Raw genomic sequence first — 23,496 nt, 5'->3', positions numbered from 1 at the left:
CCAATCCATGTGGTGACAGCTAGCATTAAAATGAAGGCACCAAATCAAATTGTTTTGTTATCTGACTTGGAGAGGATCCATAAGGAGAAGGAAGAAAAAAGAAAGACAATAGTAGATGAGAACAAGTTTGTGTGCTTAAGGTATGGGACTGAGAAGGAAAAATTACAAGCAATTTTGGCTAACAAGTTGAAAAAGCGTGTAAAGGATCATGGCCTAAGGTTTAATACCTTAGGGTGGAGGCCTTCAAATTTTCCATGAAAAGAAATTGTTGTTTGATGGGCAGGACCCTAGGATCTTTAGGCCCATCGATAGGTCAAATGGTGAGGAGGATGGTCTATTTTTATTTCGATGGCAGCCTATGTGTCACGACCCAAACCCGCCCTTAAAAGTTTGGCATCGTAACCGACCAGTAATCCAAGATTACCACAGGCCTTCCTGTACAAAACGTAAATAATCGGGGCTAGCGGAAGCAAAGACAAAATACGAAAAGTCCAAAGAGCTGTGCATATATATGAACAAATATTTACATGCCAAAAATGTTAATTTACCCACTTACTTTACATAACACATAACGAAATATCAAACACAAAACAAAGCTTGCTAACGGCCTTCCAGGCCTAACCCCCAACTCGGAGGCACCTAAAACACTGTGTAGGCTTCCAAAACGGCGGCTCGGTTCAAGACTCCGCCTAGGCTTGACTCCCAGAACGCTCACCTATAAATACATATATAAAAACAGTGAGCTAAAGCCCAGTGAATAGCATTAAACTAAAGGGGTAGTGAACGAATTCCACATATAACGTATTCATAAAAAAATCATTCATAAACATTCATATCAGAACATAAACATAACATGATGGTACATCTCACAGGATATAACACATATCGTCTTTCGACTAGAGAATCGGTTCCGGATACCGATTAATACATATCATCACAATGAAGTGGCTAACGAGATCTCGTATCACGTGTATGTCATGGACCCGCACTAATGTGCCGTCCCCCATGACTTGGGACTATCCGTAGATGCCATACTAGTTTCGCAAATAGGATATTCGTTCACAGAATAAGATAGCACTTTGAGAAAACATAGCGTATCAATAACAGTTAAAACATAATTTTTATCAACATAACTTTACAGAAATGTTACTCACCGTGGGTTTCTAAAACCGGTTGCGCGGTCTTCGAGTTTTGACCTACAAATACCGACATTATAACACACTTCCTTAACACATATTGCCATCGAATCAATTAGTTAATGCCATTCTATTCTTTCTTTACTTTATTTCATGCTCATGAGATGCTAAATGATGCAAATGACATGTGAAAATCAAGTAAATGAAGGCCCGGAAGTCAGAAAACGTCAAAAGAGCAAAATTAGAAAAAACACTGTTTGGCCGCACGTACGATGGCTTGGCCGCTCGTGCGGTGGCCTAGGCCGCACGAGCGGTGGAACTGCAGTAGCCAAAACACTGTTTGGCCGCTCGAGCGGTGGCCCAGGCCGCTCGAGCGGTCCGGGTGAAAAACCAATCCGAATTTCTGCTAAACCGTGGGTCTCCCTCCTTTGCAAAAACAACATCAAACTTATGAAAACAAGGCCCAAGCACTTGAAAACAACTCATCTTAAACATCAAAACTTCTAAACAAAACCCAAAGGCATCATTTCTTAAGTCCATGGAGTTTCCTCCCCAAATATGACAAGTATAAACATGAATCATAATAATATGCCATGTATGCTCAAAAATGCATCCTAGGTTAAATACAACACAATACTATCAATTATACATAATTTCCCCTTCATTCCATTTACTTACCATAAGATCATGGGTGAATCAACCTTATTTCAAGAAATTAGAAAGAGATTCTTACCATAATTAATTAATTGGAGAAGTTTAGGCTTGATTCCCCTTTCTTTCCTCTTCTTCCCTTTGGTTCCCCCTTTCTCACGACCTCTCTCTCTCTTTCTCAGATATTTTCCACTTTTGTTGAGTCAAACAAGGGTCCTTATCTTTATCTATACATCATATATATAATTATGCCAAAAACTTGAGCCAAACATGGCTTAGTGAATCAGACGAAAATCAGTTCTTAATTAAATTTCCCAAATGACTCTAAAAATTCCCGGTAACATATAGGCGTGTTCAATTTCGTTTTCCAAACCCATTATGGTTGTCAATTTCAGTCCCGAAGTTATAGCCTCAACAGATATTTTTCCAATTCAAACAGATTGTCCCCAATTAATTCATATTAGCACGTAATTAATTACGGATAATTGTGACATGCGTTTTGGGCCGTTACACTGTGTATCCTTCCTTTCATAGAGCAGAAGGGGTCAAAGTTAAAGTAAGGTAGTTAAAAGATCAAAGGCCATCTAGTGGCCCTAGTCATGTTCAGAGACCAGCATTTGTGCAAAGACCATTTCAAAGGCCATTTATTGGCCAGGGTCAGAGGTTTTTCAAGCCAGGGCAGTTTCATGGCCAAAAGGTGAGGTTTCCATAGCTTATCCCCCAGTGCAACTAAGGATGGTGAAGCCACCAGCGCCTAACCATGTTGGTTGGCAGGGTGTGATACATCCAAAGTATCCTTTGTCAAGATGGAAGCCTATAGGTCCAACTAAGACTCAAGTGAGAAGAAAGCAGAGAAAGTTTCATGACATGTTCTCAACAAAGGAGGGTGATAATCCAAAGAGATGATCAAAACAATTTGATTTGGGTAAGAGGGAAAGAGAAGGAAGAAATGGGTGAGTCAAGCAAGACAAAGAAGATGGTGGATAAAATACCTAAAAAGATTCTCCTTAGGAGACAGCTGAAGGAAATATCTAGAGCTCTCCTTTTTGATGAGGAGAGTGGGGCAGATGAGATGATGATTGATGGGAATGCAGTGGTGGCAAGAAAGTTAAAGGAGGCTTGTCAACAACAAGGAAAATAAAAAGAAAGATACAAAGTCTGAAAGTTCTGGGGACTTTGGTAAAAGATTGAATACAATAAGGTTTGGTTCTCTGCCTGCATACCCTGATTGTAACATGATTTTGGCTTTACCAAAGAGGTTTGAGGCAAAACCTGGGCAGTTAAAGCAACTAAAAGGTTATGTAAAAGATTTTTCAAAGCCTGCTGTAATGATAATAGAGGTAAGTGAGTCCAAAGGGGATGGCAAGTCTATTCAGGTGGTTAAAACTGGTAGTAGTGAGAAGGAGGTAGTCCAGTCACCCAATCCAGAAGTCATAATGCACTTAAAGCCTTTGTATGTGAGTGCTCACTTGAATAGTTGTCCTTTAACCAACGTGTTGATTGATAATGGGACTATCGTGAATATTTTGCCCACCACGATTCTAAGTGTGATTGGGAAGACAGTTGATGATTTAATCCCTTATGATGTATCTATGAGTGATTTTTCAGGAGGCTCGTCAGACACAAGGGGAGTGATGCATTACAATTGCAAATTGGAGACAGAGTGATGGGGGCAACATTCTTTGTGATTAATTCCACCTCAAATTATAATTTGTTACTTGGGTGGAATTGGATCCATTCCAATGGTTATGTACCTTCATCTCTTCATCAAGCCCTGATTTTCTTAACAGTAGAGGGCCAGGAAGGACAAGGTATGAAGGTTTTTGGGTAGAGGTAAATCAATTCAAGGCTGACATCCACAATGTGGAGGCCATACTGTAATGCCCCATATTTTATTATTCGGATAACCTTACCGATATTCATTAATTAAGTCCATTTACAAATAACATTTCATCCTTGGATGAAATGATAAATAATTAAATATACATATTTCCTCTCGTTATACAACAATGACATTTACATACAAATAAAAAAAAATGCCCTGAGGCTTACAATAAAAGAGAGGACACTACTCTTTACAAAAAAATAGCACTCAGCCAAACAACAAATGAAGTAGTACAATCTATCACTACATTACACTTATGAAATTGTAAAAACCATTGTTTGATCTTCAAATCCGAAAAGCATTCCCTGTACACATGTACAAGCAGGGGGTGAGCAACCACTAGCTCACCAAACAATCCCATATTAAAACATTAGAAGATGATGTGGGTACCAAAATACTCATACATATATGTGAAATCATATCATGTTAAAACCATATGATTTTATTACATAATCTCTTAAATCCAATTTATTTAATTAACCACAACAAGTTAACTTAAATAAATAAACATGTTTCGATGGCAACAGGACATCCTTTTCAATTCATTCAATTATCTCATTATCAATTGAATCAAATAATTAAACAATTAATCAAATCTATTTTATACAGTCTTATGAGATGAATGCATATGTCATGTCATGCTCAAAACATTTTTCTCTTCTTTTGAAAATCTTATGCACAATGCCAATTTAAAAACACATTAATCCAACAATTTCAATAAAATTTCAAGATGGTAAATACGACTCAGGTAACCCTAGGCTGGTGTCTGCAAGTAGATTATACAAGTACTACCAATTTATCATTTTTACCAGTATTAACTGGAAGGCTCAACACTTGTAATCTGTCATTTTTACCAGATTAACTGGAAGGCTCAACGCCTGTAATCTGTCATTTTTACCAGATTAACTGGAAGGCTCAACACCTATCCACGCGATTTCTGGTCTTTCACCGTGGACACTCAGGCAAACTTAACCAATATCAAACTACACCCCCTAACTAGACTTACCAACGTATTTACCCAAAACAATTCAAAATGATCTTATTCCACCAAAAACAATTCATTTTTCAAAATAATAGTTTTCAATTGAATTCGAAATCCATGATAACAATGAAATGGAATGGCAATGCAATATGTAACAATGCATTAGAATAGTTCCAATTTCAATTCCACCAGGCAATGCTCCATTGTGATTAAATTCCATATCTCTAACAATGTAATACCATGATACAATCCCAAGAGATAATGTAATAATGTCAATGTTATTAAGGTTTTTGGGTATGAAGGTTTTTAGGTAAAGGTAAATCCATTCAAGGCTGACATCCACAATGTGGAGGCCATACTGTAAGCTGAAGAGTTTAGCCCTATTGTGCTGGAAAATGAGGAGTTGAAATCAAGGGGAATTGGACTAACTTATGGTCAGTTCCAGAAGTTTATTGAGGAAGGTTTTCGACAGATGAGCTAAGAAGTAGCCAAGCAGAGTGTCTTGCAAACCAAGCTTGTAGATGAAATGCTGATTGAAGATATTACCAATGAAGATGAAGAAAAGTGAGAGTAAATGTGATTCTGATGTAATTAAAAGTACTTTTGTTAGACATTTTTATTTTTTCTTAAAGAGAAGGTTAGGAGGTATGTTACTCCACTATTTTTGGCTAGAGTGTGTTGTGGATGATAGCCCTCTAGACTATAAAGAGGTGCAGTATAAAAATTTGAACGCAGCTCCTGTAAAGCTTGATGATCTCAAGGCTGATGTGCACGACCCTTTAGATGAGTTTAATCTAGGAGATAAGGCCTGTAAAAGGCCTATTTATGTAAATGCTTTATTATCTAATAAATATAAAATCAAGCTAGTTGGCTTGATTTTAGATTATTCTGATTGTTTTGCTTGGAGTTATGATGAGATGCCAGGATTAGATAGGTCCTTGGTTGAACATAAACTTTCAATAAAGTCAAACTATGTGCCACATAAACAACCTCCTCGGAGAATGACAAATGAAGTCACTTTTATGGTGAAAGATGAAATTGAAAGACTTCTAAAAGCTAGTTTCATTAGAACAACCAAGTATGTGGAGTGGCTGTCAAATATAGTTCCAGTTCTTTAGAAAAATGGCAAGATTAGAGTATGTATTGATTTCAAGAATTTGAATATGGCCACACCTAAAGATGAGTATCTCATGCCAGTTGCAGACTGGTTAGTAGACTCAGCTACAAAGTATAAAATCTTGTCATTCATGGATGGCCATGCTGAGTATAATCAAATCTTTTTTAGCCTAGATGATGTTCATAAGATTGCATTTAAGTGCCTAGGGGATTTAGGAACCTTTGAGTGGGTAGTGATGCCTTTTAAGCTTAAGAATGCAGGGGTCACCTATCAAAGGGTTATGAATTTTATCTTTCATGATCTGATTGGGAAATTTTTGGAGGTTTATATTGATGATGTGGCTGTCAAGTCTGATGAATTTGATGAGCATTTGGACGACCTTCTATAGGTGTTTCAAAGGATGAGGAAATACTAGCTAAAGATGAACCCTTTGAAGTGTGCTTTTGGGGTGTATGCAGGCAATTTTTGGGGTTTTTTGGTCCACCAGAAGGGGATAGAGGTGGACACAAATAAGGCTAAAGCTATTAAAGTAGCCCAATCTCCATCTAATAAAAAGGAGTTACAAAGTTTTCTTGGGCAAATAATTTTTTTAAGGAGATTCATTGCCAATTTAGTAAGAAAAACTTTGGCCTTTTCTGCTTCGTTAAAGTTAAGGTCTGATAAAGACTTTCGATGGGAAAGTGAACATCAAAACACATTTGATGCAGTCAAGGATTACTTATCTAAACCTCCAGTCCTTATGCCACACAGTAAAGGGAAACCTTTAAAGCTGTATATTTCAGTAGGAGAACAGTCAATTGGGTGTTTATTGGCTCAGGATAATGAGGAGGGTTATGAGCAAGCTATTTATTACCTAAGTAAGAATTAAATGAGGTAGAGACTAGGTACAACCCTGTTGAAAAATTGTGTTTGGCCTTGTATTTTGCAACCATCAAACTGAGGCATTACATGCTACCTACAAAGGTTAATGTGATTGTTCAGACTGATGTGATAAAACACATGTTGTCTAGGCCAGTTTTGAGAGGGAGATAGGGAAAATGGTTATTAACCTTAATTAAATATTGCTTTAGGTATGTACCTCAAAAAGTTGTGAAAGGCCAGGCACTAGCAGATTTTTTAGCTGAGCATCCATGTATCCCTGTCGAGGTAGATATGTATGAGGTGCGCTTAGTTGAAAAAGAGCCATGGAAGTTGATGTTTGATGGTTCAAAGTCTGAAGAGGTTGTTAGTGTTGGGGTGGTGTTAGTTTCACCCCAAGGACATGTATTTCAATCCTCATACCATTTGGATGAAACTCAGGTGCTATCAAATAATCAAGCAGAGTATGAAACCTTGATTATTGTCCTGGACTTGGCAAGGAGCCTAAGAATTCCACATTTGAAAGTGTTTGGGGATTCTCGGTTTGTGATAAGACAGGTGGTAGGTCAATATAAGTGCAATAGTGCAGTAGAGTTTGAATACATGTTTAGACTTGAGAATAAAGAGGCCAACAAGATGGCCCAGGCAACCTCTGGTTTGAGAATTCCAGAAGGTTTCCAAGAAAGGATAGTTAGGATTCAGAATAGGACAATGCCTTGTGTTAGGTGTCGACAGTTACAAGGCTTGTCAGTATTGACTTTGGAGGTGTTAGAGGATGATTAGAGGTCACCTCTAATCAAGTTTTTGAGTGATCCAGAAACAAAAGTAAATAGAAAGATAAAGTATCAAGCTATGAATTATGTAATTATGGGGGATGACTTGTTCAGAATAACCCAGGATGGGTTGACTAGCTATGTATTGGAGGATTAGAATAGATGAGGGCATTTATGGTGCTCATCAGGCAGGAGAGAAGATGAGATGGCTGATCAAAAGGCATGGGTATTTTTGGCCCTCTATAAGGAAAGATTGCATTGATTATGCAGAGGGGTGCCAACAGTGCCAAAGGCATGGTAATGTACAAAAAATGACAATTAGGGATTTGCATTCAATTATCAAACCTTGGCCATTTAGGGTTAGGCAATGGATTTAATTGGCTAGATATTTCCACCATCCTCAAAACAACATGCATTCAAATTAGTGGCCACAGATTATTTTACTAAGTGGGTAGAAGCAATCCTATTAAAAATGGTGAATCAATCTCATGTGATTAATTTTATCAAGAAGCACGTAGTGCATAGGTTTGGCTTGCCCCAAACAATTACTGTCAATCAAGGGACAATGTTTAATGGTAATGAAGTGATGGAGTTTGCCAAAGAGTTTGTCATTCAAATGTTGAACTCATCTCCTTATTATGTCCAAGCGAATGGGCAAGCAGAGTCATCAAACAAAACAATCAAAGTGACACTAAGTAAAGTGATAGAGGACAAACCAAGGGATTGGCATGAGCTATTATCTAAGGTTTTGTGGGCCTCTGAGAATTCAAAGAGGGATAGCATTCAAGCATCTCCTGATGAGTTAGTTTATGGTCAAGCATTATGACATTGATAAGTATGTAGAAGCCATGTTTATGGAGTTACAAAATGTAAAGTGCAAAAGGATTGATGCCTTTGATTGTATGATGGCTCAAAAGAAGAAGGTTAAAAGAGTTTAAAACAAAAAGGTTAAGTTAAAAATTTTTGGGGAAGGTGATTTAGTGTGGAAAACTATCTTGCCACTGGGAACAAAAGACCCTAAGTTTGGCAACTAGTCACCAAATTGGGAAGGCCCTTTTAGGATCCATAAGGTCCTTAAATGAGGTACTTATCAATTGGAATCTTTGGAGGAGCAACCACATAGAAGGAATATAAATGGGAAGTATCTTAAGAGATACTATCCAACCATGTAGGAGACTTTCAAAGGAAGTTGATAAGTGCATACAAAGAAATACATTTCATACAAAGACAGAGAAGTTTGCACAAGAATGAAGTATTTAGTACAGCAGACCATGCAAAACAAAATATTTATATCTATAAAGGAAAAAGGACTGTACAATAATGTACTAATTACAAAAGATAGTAAAATATTTTGTGCAATACATATAAGAAAAGCACTAATCTAAGTCTTGGGGAAGAAAATGGCCAGAATGCCTCATTCTGATTAAGCATTTGCCAACATGGTTTGAGCCTCGTCCAGTTCTGCTTTGACAGTTTGAATTGAGGAAGGACCATTTGTAATTTGAGAAAGCATAGTCCTTGCTTCTTGGCTAAGTTGTTCTTTTTACAATTGCAGATAGAGCCTTTTTTGTCTGATAATGACTAATTTTTGCCACAAGTCTTGATTCTTCAAGTGCAAGTGTTGCATCTTGTTCAGAAGTGGCTGAAAAAGTTTGATAAGTGAGCCTGAGGGAGGTAGATATGGTTTGGGCTTTGAGTAGAAAGTCCTTTCTGGCTAGGATATCTTTGGAACAAGTTTGAACCATTTCCAAAAAGAGTTGGCCATTCTAAGGTGATTCTGGCTAGTTGTTTTAGTTGGATTGGATTGGATTGAAAGGATTAAGGGAAAATTTTAGAACAGCTGTAAGGTAGGCCAAAGCTTCATCAGGATGATGAAGGGCTATTTCCTCAAGTGGGATGTTGATGAGATTGAGGAATGTGGTTAGGATTTGTTGGGTGTCAGTTTGGAAGTGGTGGAGCCTTTAAGGAAGGGGTGATAGTTGGTCCAGGTTTTGTTGGAGGATAAAGATTTCTTCCCCAATGTCTTGAGTTGGGACAGTGGCCTATCGACAGTAACAAGTTGATGGATTAAGTTTTTTTGTAAGCAATAGAAGTGCGAGGGTTTTGGCAGTGCTTGGATTTTATCAAGAAAAGTTAAAAACATTTGATATTTATTTAACTTAAACAAATGGGCATTGTTTGTACCTATTTTTGCTAAACTCTGTCGACAGGTGGTCCAGTCAATTGAGGACACGTGACCAAGTTCAGAGTGGATGTGTAGCATCAGAAGACAAGGGCCGTCAACTGGAAGTAGGCTTTGCCCATAGGTTACATTGGATAGTGGAGCAGTTATTAGCAATAATCATGGACTTAGTGGGCAATCCTTTAAGAAGAAGTATGAACAAAGTGGAAGTCTTTCTCTATCGAGGGAATGTTAGAAGGGCTTGTAGGCACGTGATAACTTGAAGAAGGGGCGGTTCGACAAACAGAAGTGAAGGTCTAATGTGATTGGGAGGCTTAGAAGCTAGGAAACAGTTGCAGCAGTTACACAACAGTAGTTACAGGTTGAGGAGATCATGGGGGTATGAGAAAGAAGAAGTAGAAAGGCTAGAAATTTGCACACAGAGAGAGGGGACATCAACAACAACACAACATATAATTTTTACTAACAAGAAAGTAAGTACATCAAATAAAAAGTTTCAATCAATTTTTATTATATGCTGATTACTTACAGATCTCATAATAAATTATATAACTTGACAGTTTCATGAAAGTGACCCCATAAACACTTATAAGTAAGGATCTATAAATATTGTGAAAATAATTATGAATTTCTTACATCGATCAAAATATTAAACTACAATATCATTCCATTTTCTTAAAAAACTATTCTACATTTTCTATATAAATGAAAATATACTAATGACTATTCGTGACATAGAAAACAAGACTCAACAATTCTTGATACATAAAAATATATTACATAATGATATTAATACATTCTTACACCAATAATATGCAAATAATATATAATAGTGGGTTGAATGAATTTATATTATGAGATGAACTATTAAACAAAATTATGTAATTATGCAATTAATTTCATATTTTTAATTGTATTACAAGTATGGATTATGAAAAATTGAAGTTGGAAGTTGATAGAAAAATATTTGTGTAATACAATATATTTAAAGGACTTACTTATTGTTTATTGTTTAAGATAAGATTGTGATATCAACAATCTAGCTATAAATTAATATTTATGTTTATAGAATTTCTTATTTATCATTTAATGTATTCATTTCTTACTTAATCGTATTTTGAATACAAATCAATTTACTCATACAAGTCTCAATACTTTGTATACATATCACATACCAATTTAAGAGACACGCATAATTACAACATTAACAGTTGATGAAAAATCACATGTCACATGCAACGCACGTGCTCAACAACTAGTATACTTAAAAAGTAGGAAAAATAGGTGATAAATTCAATTTGGAGAGTATCAGGTATTAGGTCCAGTGAATATTTTTGATTGGTGAGAATTTCTTTTATTTGTTTTAAACAGCATTTTGTTTCCAATTTTACCCCTTAATTTATCTGTTGATTTTTTTATCTGTTGACTTTTTTTAACTATCTGTTCAAATTTATATCTATTTGCTCAAATTATTTTCTATTTGTTTAAAGTTATATCCATTTGTTCAATTTTTTTTTTTAACTATCTATTTAGTTTTTTCCCCTATATGTTCAAATTTTTTGACTATCTATTCAATTTTTTCCTCTTATCTATTCAAATACCTATCTAAATTTTATTATCTGTTCAATTTTTTATTTATCTGTTTAAATCTATCTATACCAATTTTATTATTTGTTCATTTTTTCCTTGAATTCTGTCTGTCAAAATTCTATTTGTTGAAATTTTGATTATAGTTGTTCAAAGTCTATCTATGTAAATGCCATCTGTTTGAAATTCTTATCTTAATTTTCCCTATATGTTCAAATTATTTTCCAAGTAGTTATCTGATCTGTGTCTGTTATATGTACAAATTGGGGCCCTCAAAATGTTTGTTATCTGTGCAAATTAAAAATATGTTCAACAACAAATTTGTGCAGATCTGAGCTATATCTGTTCAACGATATTACAAATTTGTTTTATCATCATCAGCAACAACAAGATCCAGAACTAAAACAGATCAACAACTACCAATATATATGTATATGTTCAATCTTCATCTTTAACCACATTAACAATCTAAAAACAATCATATTAACAACATCAACAATAGAAGATAAGAGAGTAGAAGTGATTAGGAACCCCTACAGTGTGCGTATAAGAATTACACGGATCAGGATCCTCTATGGAGATACCTCCCTCTCCATATGGTCTGGAGTAGGGCTGTCAATGGATCGGATTTAATCCGAATCCGACCCGAATCCGATCTGACAATCCGAATCCGTTTATAAAAAAATCCGATCCGATAATCCGAATCCGTTTAATCCGTTTATTAAACGGATTGAATAAGAAAAAATCTGATCCGATCCGATCCGATAATCCGATCCGATTATTCTCAATTTGAATGAAAAAAACACAAAATGAAAAAATAAAAATAAAAAAAATCAAATTATATAAAATTATAGCTCAATAAATAAATAAATGGATCAGATCGAATTATCGGATCGGATATCCGAAATCATCGGATTCGGATTCGGATATCTATAATCGGATATGGACTAAATGGATTCGGATCGAATTCGGGTTTGTCTTAATCGGATCGGATTCGGATTTTGACAGATCCGATCCGAATCCGATCCACTTACCGCCCTAGTCTGGAGATATGAGGAGATGATGACACCTCATTAATGAGGTATCTTGCAGCTAAGATTGCACACCCAAATTACATAAAACAAATGTCTAGCCGGATGATTTCCTGAACGACTTCCTAGGCGACCGGAACCACATTGTTAATCACGGCTGTCGTCCCTTGTCTATCGGTGTATCAACCAATGCGATCTGAGATCGTCAATCTCAACGATTGAAGTTGGAGTCTAACTGGTTCACACATTCTCTCAACTCTATACCAATAAAGAGAAAGATGGAAAGAAAAGAGGAGAGAGATAAGCAGCAAAACCCAAGCTCGAAATCGACATCAATGGAGATCAACGACGATGTGTTGAGGAAGGTCACGAGGTTGCCGACAGTGCCGGAAGAGGGCGGTGGAGCTCTGGCAGCGCCGATTATGGACCGAAATCGACAAGAACGAAGCTCTGACTCTGTATGGAAATGAAGCCCCCAATTCATTGTTAGAACTAGAACCACCGCCACTGTCTGTTGCGACGGTGATAGTGGTAGCGGAGGAGAAAATGGATGAGAGAGAGAGAGAGAGATTGATTATCAGGTTTTGGAATGATCATTTTATGCCTGTACAAAAAAGAATGGGTATTTTGGTCATTTTGTGATAATTTGTCTTTGTGGACATAATAATTTAGCGCTTGGACCTTTAGATGTTTGGTTGGAGTTTTAGAGATGAGTTTTAAAAAAAAAAAATTCAAAAAATTGATTGGTTTGAGATTTTTCTCAAAAAATTTCCAAAATCACTTTCTCTCTCTTACACATCAATCAATCACTTTTTCTCTCTCCTCTCATTCTCAATCATTTTTTCTCTCATACGCATCTACTCAATTACAACAAAATATTAAATCATCCCAAACTCCAAAACTACTTTCAAAATATACAACCAAACAAATCAAAAAAATTTCTAAAACAACTCTCCCAAATTTTTTTCAAAAACAACTCTCTCAAAAACAAACCAAACAAGCCCCTAATCTTTCTATTGAGCACCTAAAAACTATAATATTTGTGAAAAGTAAACTTTAGTAAATTCACCAAATACAAAAAAAAAATACAAAAATTCAACATATTTTCATATTTTGTTATATTCAATGAATTTTTTAAAGATTTTTGTACAAATGTTTTACTTTTTAAGTATATTAAGATTAAGTGGATGCAAAAAAATTTAAAAAATATTAAAAATACAAAAACACAAATTGAAAATTCAAAAATTGTTTTTTAAAAACTCAAAACCAATAGTGTGAACACATAGTTTGAAAAAATAATGGGCAAACTTCACCTCACCCCCTTTTGGTTTGGTCCATGGCGGAAAACCCTCTCATCATTTGAAAATAACCACATAACTTCCTTATGGTTTGCGGACCAAAGTGCACTACTAACTCCCGTAATAAAAAGTGTAAATTGACTTAAATACCCATGTCTTCTTCATCTAAGCCTATGTACATACACATGTATATAAGCATATATATATATATATATATATATATATATATATATGGATGTGTGTGTGTGCGCGCGCGCACGCGCACTGTAAAACCCTCAATCTCCTTCCTCTCTCTTTACATTGTACACCTCTACATTTGCACATAGAACTGTCTTGCTCACCAAAACACTTGCACAACTTCCATTGGAAGTCAATTGCTACAGTAATCTGTAATCTGGTTTGAATTTGGAACTCTGCTTTTCCAATGCTTTTGTTTCTTTTTGATGGATTATTATGTTGTGCTAGCTTCATGCTTCAATCATAAAAAATAAAAATTAAAAAAAGTTCCATTGGAACTTGTTAGAACCCACAGTGGATGTGTGTGTAAATTAAATGTCTAAATAAAATAAACAACAAAATAAAATAATTTAGAAATTAATTTAATAAATTAAATTCAGAATTACTTGCTTACAGAAAATATAAGTCGCGGCTTGTATTGGACACAATCTCCTTAAAGCAGATTTCGCCCTCGCTCCGGTGCTTTGAGTTTTAATGGCATCTACTTTCCAAGATACAACAACTACTACTTGATTTGCAGCACTACAAAATCAAGTCTTGCGAACCAAAACTCTACTGTGACTCTCTCTTTTTCTTCCTAAAAATAAATGCAGGACAGATGCAAAAACAAGAGAACGAAAAGAGGAAAAAGAAATAAGAAATGCTTTTCAAAAATTCGATGGAATGAAATGTTGGAATGCAGGCTATTTATAGAAAAATTGTGGCTTTTTCGAACAGGTAGAAAACTTGTTCGGACAAATTGAACAGGTACAAAACCTGTTTGGACAAATTTGAATCTTGTCAATTTGAATTTCAACAGGTATGAACCTGTTTAGGTGGAATTTCAACATGTAGAAAACCTGTTCGAGATCTGTTTGGGTGAGGAAAAAAAACTGGACCATTTATTTTGAATTTTAAACCCAAAATTAAAAATAAATAAATAAATTACAAATGTTTTTGGCCCAAAAAGATAAGTATTTGTCCGGACATGCCCAACTCAATCTCATAGTTGCACCTAAGCCTAGCTCGGCTGAAGGGATGTGGTTTTTGTTTTGGGTCTAGCCCACTTTCCCTATAACCCCTTGGGGCCCATCCCAAGTATCCCAAGCTAGAATATATATAACCAAATAAATTCTTAAGCTTTTCCAATGTGGGACAAACACATTTCACAAATGTGTAGGAAACCCATCTAAAGCCATTACCACGAACTCGAAAATGCGCGTTGAATTCTCATTCATCCGTAAATGGTTTTGAGCAACCAAATACATGATGTTATTCAGTGCGCGACATTAAACATAAACCCAATAAGAAACATTAAAAATAATGCTTGGGTCTCACCTTAATTAATGTTCAAAATTAACAAAAAAATAAGGTTTTTCAAAACCATTTTCCAATAGAACTAACCAGTCAAGCTTCCACCAAAGGACAAACAAACAAGCCTTTAATAACTAAGAACTCCAAAAAGCTTGGGTGTGATTGGTTTGAAGTTGATGGACACCATAAGTTTTGGGACAATCCTCACAAATAGAATATTTTTTGTTCAAATCAAATTAACATGAAGTTCTATATATACCATATATAACAAATCAATTTTTTTTTTTTTTCACAAACTTATACTTTAATCAATCAATAAATTTAAGAAAACGTTATAGTTTCCATTGACCCAACAAAACTTCATTGATACAATGGATAGCCATTAGAGAAAAAATGAAAATAATAATAATAATAATAATTATTATTATTATTATCATGTGGGAAGAGAAAATTATGGTGGATGGTTGGGTGTGAAGCCTACGGGTTGTCATTATGGTTGAAGACAACTGGGTGTGAGACGAGAGAGAGAGCATGGTTTTGGGGGTGGTAATGGAGGTCTAGAAATAGAAATAATAGAGAAACAAATAAGAGAGAGAGAGAGAGAGAGAGAGAGAGAGAGAGAGAGAGAGAATAAATGGCATTGTTTTTTAAATTTGAAAGGGCATGAGGGGTATATCTGTCTTAAAAAATATGATACTCTATATTTGAGTGTGTAGCTGTCACAATCCATTTATTTGGATGAAAAAATTAAATGTGTACTTTAAGCCACAAACTATAAAAGGATTATGTCATTATTTTTAAATGATAAAAAAATTATCTATACAAGAACCAAATCATGAAGGCATAAAGTGAAATTTGTCCAAAAATAATTATTATATACAATAAAAAAGAACTTAGACAGTGTTACTGATCACTATGGGCCACAGGTTCGAACTTGACCTAAGACAAGCAAAGCAACCGCCTTGAGCTGCAAATTTCATTAAATTTTAAAGGGCTTTAAATAATTAGGGATTTTTTTTAAGATCCCTGGTATTAAAATTTTATAGTATAAAGGACACTCAATATCTTCATAATGTCTAAGGTCCCTCAACATTGATCTAGAGAAAATTCGATCTTCTCTGGACAAATTTTCTCTGGACTTCACAGAGAAATTCTGGTTCATAGAGAATTTTTTTGAACGAATTTTCTTTAGACTTCACAGAGAGAATTTCTCTGGTCGAATTTTCTCTAGATTTTACAAAGAAATTCTGGTTCACAAGGCTTCATTATTATTGAGAATTTCTTTAGGCTATAATTTTGAATTGTTGAGAATTTCTCTAGACTATAAATCTATAATTTATTATAGGGTGCATTCACAAGGCTTCATTATTATTTAGAAACAAAAGAGAAACAATAATTATAAACAAACCAGATAATTTGGGAAAGATGAAGAATGATGTTGGAAGAGAATAGAGAACTGCAATTTTCTCCGGTTGCCTCTTTAGGTTCTGAAGAAACTTCGGAGGCCTTATTCACCACAGGCTCAGGTTGTATTGGGACCTCTAGTTCTTGATCATGCTCTTCATCTGCCTCCTTATCACCTTCATCAAGAATGTCTTCTTCACTTTCACTGTCCTGTAATTCAACATCATAGTTGAGTGATAGTTTTCTAAGACTCGTCATTTTTTTTAACCAGCTATTAATATAATGCCACAAGTGAAAAACATATAAATCCTGAACTGCTCAAAACCAAGAAAGCTTCACTCAACTCAACGAGTGTTTGTCCCAAATACTCAGGGTCCGTCAACATCAATCTAGAGAAAATTCAATCCAGAGAATTTCTCTAGACTTCATAGTGAATTTCTCTGGACGAATTTTATGCATCAAATACAAATTCTATCACAGGGTAAATCTCCATCTCTTCCAAACTAGGAAAATATTAAAAGATAACAAAACAAAAGAGAACGGAACTATTAATCAAGAAGTAAAAGTCATAATTGATATAGAGAAAATTGCAATTCTCTCGTCTCTTCTAACTTCATTTATCATCTTTCAAACTAGAGAAAATTGAAATTTCACTGAGTACCAAAGAAATCTAGAGAAAATTGTGTAAAGAAAGTTTGTGTAGCTTTGTGTGGCTCTATGTTAGGAAAAAAATAAATAAAAATTATGTGGTTTTGTGTGGCTTTATCCAAAGAAAATTGTGTAGAGAAAATTTGGGTGGCTTTGTGTGGTTCTATCTAGAGAAAATTTGTATGGCTCTTTTCCAATTTTCTCTGGTTTTTTGTCGTTTAATTTTCTCTGGACTGTAAGACATTCACTTAACAACAAACCAGAGAAAACGGAACAACCACCATTTTGACCAATTTTCTCTAGACTGTAAGACATTCATACAACAACAAACTAGAGAAAATTAAACAACAACAAACCAGAGAAAATTGAACAACAATAAACCAAAGAAAATTGAACAACCACCATTTTGACTAATTTTTTCTAGACTGTAAGACATTCATATAACAGCAAACTAGAGAAAATTAAACAACAACAAACCAGAGAAAATTGAACAACAATAAATCAAAGAAAATTGAACCATCATTTTGACCAATTTTCTCTGGCCTGTAAGACATTCATACAACAGTAAACCAAAGAAAATTGAACAACAACAAACCAGAGAAAATTGAACAAACACCATTTTGACCAATTTTCTCTAGACTGTAAGACATTCATACAACAGCAAACTAGAGAAAATTGAACAACCACCATTTTGACCAATTTTCTCTGGACTGTAAGATATTCATACAACAGCAAACCAGAAGAAATTGAACAACAACAAATTAGAGAATATTGAATAACCACAATTTTCTCTGGATTGTAAAACATTCATACAACAGCAAATCAGAAAAAAATTGAACAACTACCATTTATCCAACAATAGAATAAATATATAACCAACAACAGGCAAGAAAATTGTCAATTGATACAACATCTCAGAGAATAACTTGCTGATTCATGAATGGCTCTCTTAATTTTGATAGAAACCAAACAGGACATCAACCAATAGAAAGGTGAAATTTTTTCTCCAATAAATCAAATCAAACTCGCAATACAAATCAAAGCTAGATAAAAAAAAAAAAAAATTCTTCAAACTTCAACGGCAGAAGAGCGTTGGTAAGTCTACTTTCTGTTAACCTTTTTTAAGGCAACCCCAAGGTCTGTAAGTTGCCACGACGATATGCGACCAATTTCCAACATCAACAACTCTATTAAGCATAACAAATAAGAACAAATTGCTGAGTATTAATCTCTCATATTATTACATATAAAGTAAAGGTAATCCAATAACCCTCAAGCTTATAACATCACAACATATCAAGAGATGCCTATACACTTATACAATACTTAACAAAATGGCTTTGTCAAGAGATGTCTAGAGAAAGAGATCTTCACATCAAAGAATAATTTATTCTTCTATAAATTTATGTACAGTAACAAATAATGACACTTCAAGAACTACAAGAATCTCAATCAAAAGCTTAAAAACAAATTGCTTTACAACAATGAATTTTTGTTTTCTTACAATGTTTTCGTATCCTTAGTTCCCTACAACCGGGCACTCAATCTAATTCCAGAGAAAAATAAGTTTACCTGTAATCTTTTTGTAATCAAAGGCAACAGTTGTCATCTAGGTCTTATTCGGAAAACTCGATTGTACCATATCGAATGGAGTATCATATAAAAGATATCGTACCTCACAGGCCTAGCATGCCAGAGAAATGTTGTTGTACTTTCTTTACTCTCTGTTGCATCTCGAGATGCCTCTTTTGTGGGATTGATAGAAGTTCGACACCAACGGCGACGGAGCTCGTATCAGTCATGAAAGCTCTCCAATCCAACACATCGGAGGACGAAATGAAGCGGATAATGGAGCTGCTCGACACCAACCTCGACGGCTTCATCAGGACAAGAACGGAGTGATCTTGTATTTGAGATCGACGAGAGAGAGAGAGAAGAGTAGCGGGATATATCAAATTTCTTTGTGATAGATGGGTGTGGGGTTTAGGGACTTTAGACATCAAAAAATAATATTGTGGATCTCTTCCATTACTAAAAATGGGAGAGAGACTTTAGACTAATTTTTTCTAAATAATTTTCTCTTATGATGTTCATAGGTTTAAAAATAAAAATAAAAACTAATTAATTTAACTTTACAATCCAATTTAAATATCTTTGGGACATTGCCTACTATTCTTTTTTTTTTTCATCTACTTTATTTTAAATTTGAATAAAAAACTTGATTTAATATGAATTATTCTATTTCTTTTATCAAATTTTCATTAAAATCTCTGTAAAAGTTTTCCTTATATCCCAAATTTCTCTTTTCATCGAATTTGATGAGGAAAAAAAAAACTTCGATACTTTATTTTTTAAAATTTTGTTAAATTCAAATTTGAAAAAAAAAATGTTTCTCTCTTAAAAACTAAATCAAAAAAACTATATTTATAGATTTCATTCATTTTAGGTACACAAATTTTGAATTTACATTATACACTTTAAGAGTAAAAATTTAAAAAAATATATATATTTATTTATACATCAAGGACAAAAATGATTTATTTATTTATTTACTTTGAAGGCTCCCAATTTTAAGATTTTGCCTTGGCCCCAAAAATCTCAAAGCTAGTCCTGATGGGTCACTACGGGATCTATCTCAATAATCTGAGTTCTTCATCCTATAGTATCTTTTTAAAAAGGTCATTCATATAAAAAAAAAAAAATCACGCAAATTGAATAACAAGTGTTTTTTTTAATAATATTTTTCTGTTATTATTATTATTATTATTATTATTAGTATTATGTTTTTTCATGTGTTCGTAGAATTACTGTTCTGGTGGACAACATGTGCGTGTGGATTTGCATAAGCAAGCCAGCAGTACTTGAAACAAAACAGCTGAAAATATGTCACAATTTGTTTGACAGGGTCAGTGGAGGTAGACTTGGGATGCCGCTGTGGTGTGAGGCCTTTCCTTGAGGAGTTTTTTTTTTTTTTAATTTAATTTGTTGATATTATAAAATTTGTTGAACATATTATTTATATAAAAAATTAAGTTAATCAAAAATTTGTAACCTCATGGTCAAATACTAATTATTTTTAAGAAATTATAAAGATCAAGTTAATCATTTATTTTTTTAGAAAACAAATGTGCTCTTGTTACAAAATTATAAATATCCAATTATTTAATTTTTTGCGTAGATGATCTAATCGACGAATCCAATAATATGAATGGTTCATATTATCAAAAAAGACTTGAGAAAGGCCTCCATTAAAGCACCACAGGAGGCTGCTGTGACTTGCTTAAAACAACATCCCCGAGTCCCAATGGAGGTTCGTTGATATTAGACCATTATTTTTTTTGGAAAATTACATGTCATTACTAATTTAACAAAACAATTACATATTAATAAAAACAATATAATTTTAATTATTAATGTATATAAATTTTATTATTAATTTGTAATTATTTTTGAAAACTTAGACTGAATAGTAATTATCACTTATCTTTTTGTGTTTGGTCATGGCATTTTAAGGGTTGATCCTTTTTTTTGGGGGGGGGGGGGGGAGGTTGAAGTCACTACTTGAGATATGGAACTCCACTTACTGAGATGTAGGGTTGGAATATAGTAATTATTTCTGTATGTAGAGTAGGTAAATGGATAAGCAAAACATGATTAATTGATGGGAATTTTAAAATAGTGGTATAGGCAAAAGAAAATTACAAAAATATGTGAGGGGTAAGTGGTTTTGTGATGAAGTGTAAGTGAAAAGTTGTATTTGCACTCATCATGGATGTGGCTGCAATAGCGAGTGACTGTGGAGGTAGTAGTTGAGATGATGGTAATCGTGGTGTGATAATAGTGGTGACGATCGGCAACGCAAAAACGGAGGTGGGCTATCAATGGTGGTTGCTGGAGTTAGTGGGGGATAGGATTAGGGTTTGGGTTAGGGGTATAGTTGTTATTAAGGTGGGGGTTCAATGAGAAAATTGAGGGGTTTCATTTTGCTGGATGGGGGTTCAAAAAAGTGGAAGGATAAAGTAAAAAGGTGAGGGCAAATAGTAGCACTCCTTAAAAATAGCAGATGATAACTCAAAAAATAATATTTGTTGAATATTATTTTGAGAGAACATATTATTTTTAAGATAATGACTATAGTTATTCCTTTAATGGGACTTTTTTATGGATAATCTTCTGAAATAAAAAGGACGATTAGAATTATCAAAGTTGATCTTTTGATGAGCCCATAGTAGTTCGACAATTAGGGGTGGGTATTGGCCCGTTGGCCTACCCATTTTGTCTAGTCCAACCCTATTTTTTAGTGTTTGAGAAGATTATTTTAGGCCATAGGGCCGAATTGAGCCAATATTTTTGGCGCGATATATTAATGGGCTGGACTTAGGATTTATGCTTTCAACTGGGCCCGACCTGCTATTAAATTAGTTATAATATATTAAAATATTTTTTTGTTAGATTTAAACTTTTTCTTTGTTAATTTTATTGAAACTCACATTTTGTGGTGATGTTTAATTGAATTTATTTAAGAAATCTTTCAATTTATACATAAAATCATTCAATTTATAATGTTGTCAGTATATTTATTTAAGAAACATAATGTGTGATTGAATTTAATTATGAAATGTTTAAAAAAAAAAATTAACATATAGATCAATGGGTGGACTTGGGATTTATAATTATTTTTTGGGACGAGCTTGGGCAAATGTAAAGGCTTGATGTTGGAACGGGACGAGGCTTTGATAGATACAAAATCCCATATTATGTAGTATCGATTCGACCCGAACCTGACTTGGCCCAAAGAATGCCTAGCCTTACCCACAACATTGTTGAATTGAGTTGCTAAACTAGGCTATGTTTGGCATGGGTTTTTTGGCTATTTTAGCCATAAAAAGATAAAATGGGCTGACAAGTCAATAAAAAAAAATTATCACATCCAAATAATCATTTAATTTTTCTCTCACAAAGTCAAAAAAGTCAAAAAGTCCATCCCAAATGAGACTTTTTAGCCCTAGGTTAAAATAGTTAAAAAGTCAAAAAGCAAGCTTACATCCCAAACAAAGGCTGAAACAACAAGTATGAGTGGGTAGGAATGGCAACGAGCCGGGGCAGGGGGCTGGGGATCGCACTCCCCGTCCTTGATCCTCGATGGTGGAAATTCTTTCGTCCCCAATCCCGCTCTCCGACGGGGAACCTATCACCACCCTCGCCCTCTAACGGTATCAGGTTTTCCCGACCTCCAAAATTTCCTGACCAAAAGAAAAAATCAGCTCCAAAAAATACAATAATTCATCAACAACAACAACATCATCACCAAATCATATATATTCATCATCAACAACAACACATCCATATATATTCAACAGATCTAACAGATCTAAGCTCAAATGTAAAAAATAAAAAATCTAACACATTAAATAGATCATCATTTTCTTCATTTGCACCAACAATAGATCTAAGCTCAAATCAACAAACATCTTCATCATTTTCATCAACAATAGATCTTCATTAACAAAATCTTCATCTTCATCATTTTCCAGATCTAAAGAACAAAAGCAAAAAACAAAGAGAGAGAGAGAGAGAGAGAGTGAGAGAGAGAGGGAGAAAGGAGATACCATGCGAGAGAGAGATGATGAGGTACCATGAGAAGGAGAAGAGGAGCCGCTGCCAGTGTGTGTGTGTGTGTGTGAGAGAGAGAGAGAGAGAGAGAGAGAGAGAGGAGGAGGAGGAGCTGCCGCCGTGACGCTGTAAGGGAAAAGTGACACCGGTGAGAAAGAGAGGAGGAGCCATCGCCACCGCCGACGCCCTAGATCGACTCTTTGAAAGAAGCAGCGGTGAGAAAGAAAGGAGAGAGATACCCTTTGAAAATTAGTGGTGAGGGAGGAACGAAGGTGAGGGAGCAGAGAGAGCAGCAACCGTCGTGTGTATGTGCGAGAGAGGGAGGCGATATGTTGTGTTCGTGTGTGTCAACCAAATCCTAAACACACCCACACACACACACACACACACACATATATATATAAACAGGGGCATAATAATAATCTTACATTGGGGCTAAACGGGACAGGGTTAGGTCCGGGGCGGGGAAATGTATCACCCTCCTCGGCTCGAATATCATCGAAGATTCATTTTTGAATACCATTCCTGGCTTGTCGGGAGTATTTTTCGAGAAAAAATTGCTCAATTCGGGTTCGAGTCCCTGTTTGACCGAGTTCAAATTGCCATCTCTATGAGTATTTGGAGTTTGCTTAGTACTTTTTTTTTTTTACTTATTTTTTCCTTCTAGTATTTTTTTAAAAAAATATACAAAATTTTAGATTTTTAGATTTAATTTGATGAGACGAAAGACGAATTAATTTTTTTTAAAAAAAAAAATTCAAAAAAATTCAAAAAAGGCAAATAAATAAAAAAAATAGTGAC

General features: G+C 34.7%; 1 protein-coding gene across 1 annotated transcript; it reads left to right on the top strand.

Moving 5' to 3' along the window:
- The first annotated feature begins 7,874 nt into the window (after nucleotides 1-7,874).
- LOC114310804 (uncharacterized) lies at nucleotides 7,875-8,228 on the top strand. Its single transcript, XM_028256895.2, has one exon. The coding sequence runs from the start codon at nucleotides 7,875-7,877 to the stop codon at nucleotides 8,226-8,228; it is 354 nt and encodes a 117-aa protein (XP_028112696.2).
- Nucleotides 8,229-23,496: the final 15,268 nt, after the last annotated feature.

This window comes from Camellia sinensis, chromosome 1, assembly GCF_055761805.1.
Source record: "Camellia sinensis isolate YWXY chromosome 1, ASM5576180v1, whole genome shotgun sequence".
NCBI classification, from domain to species: Eukaryota; Viridiplantae; Streptophyta; class Magnoliopsida; order Ericales; family Theaceae; genus Camellia; species Camellia sinensis.
This window is presented reverse-complemented; position numbering and strand designations above follow the sequence as displayed.

Excerpts from the sequence above, each read along its gene's own strand:
- LOC114310804 (XM_028256895.2), top strand. The coding sequence starts at position 7,875 with ATGGTGAATCAATCTCATGTGATTAATTTTATCAAGAAGCACGTAGTG.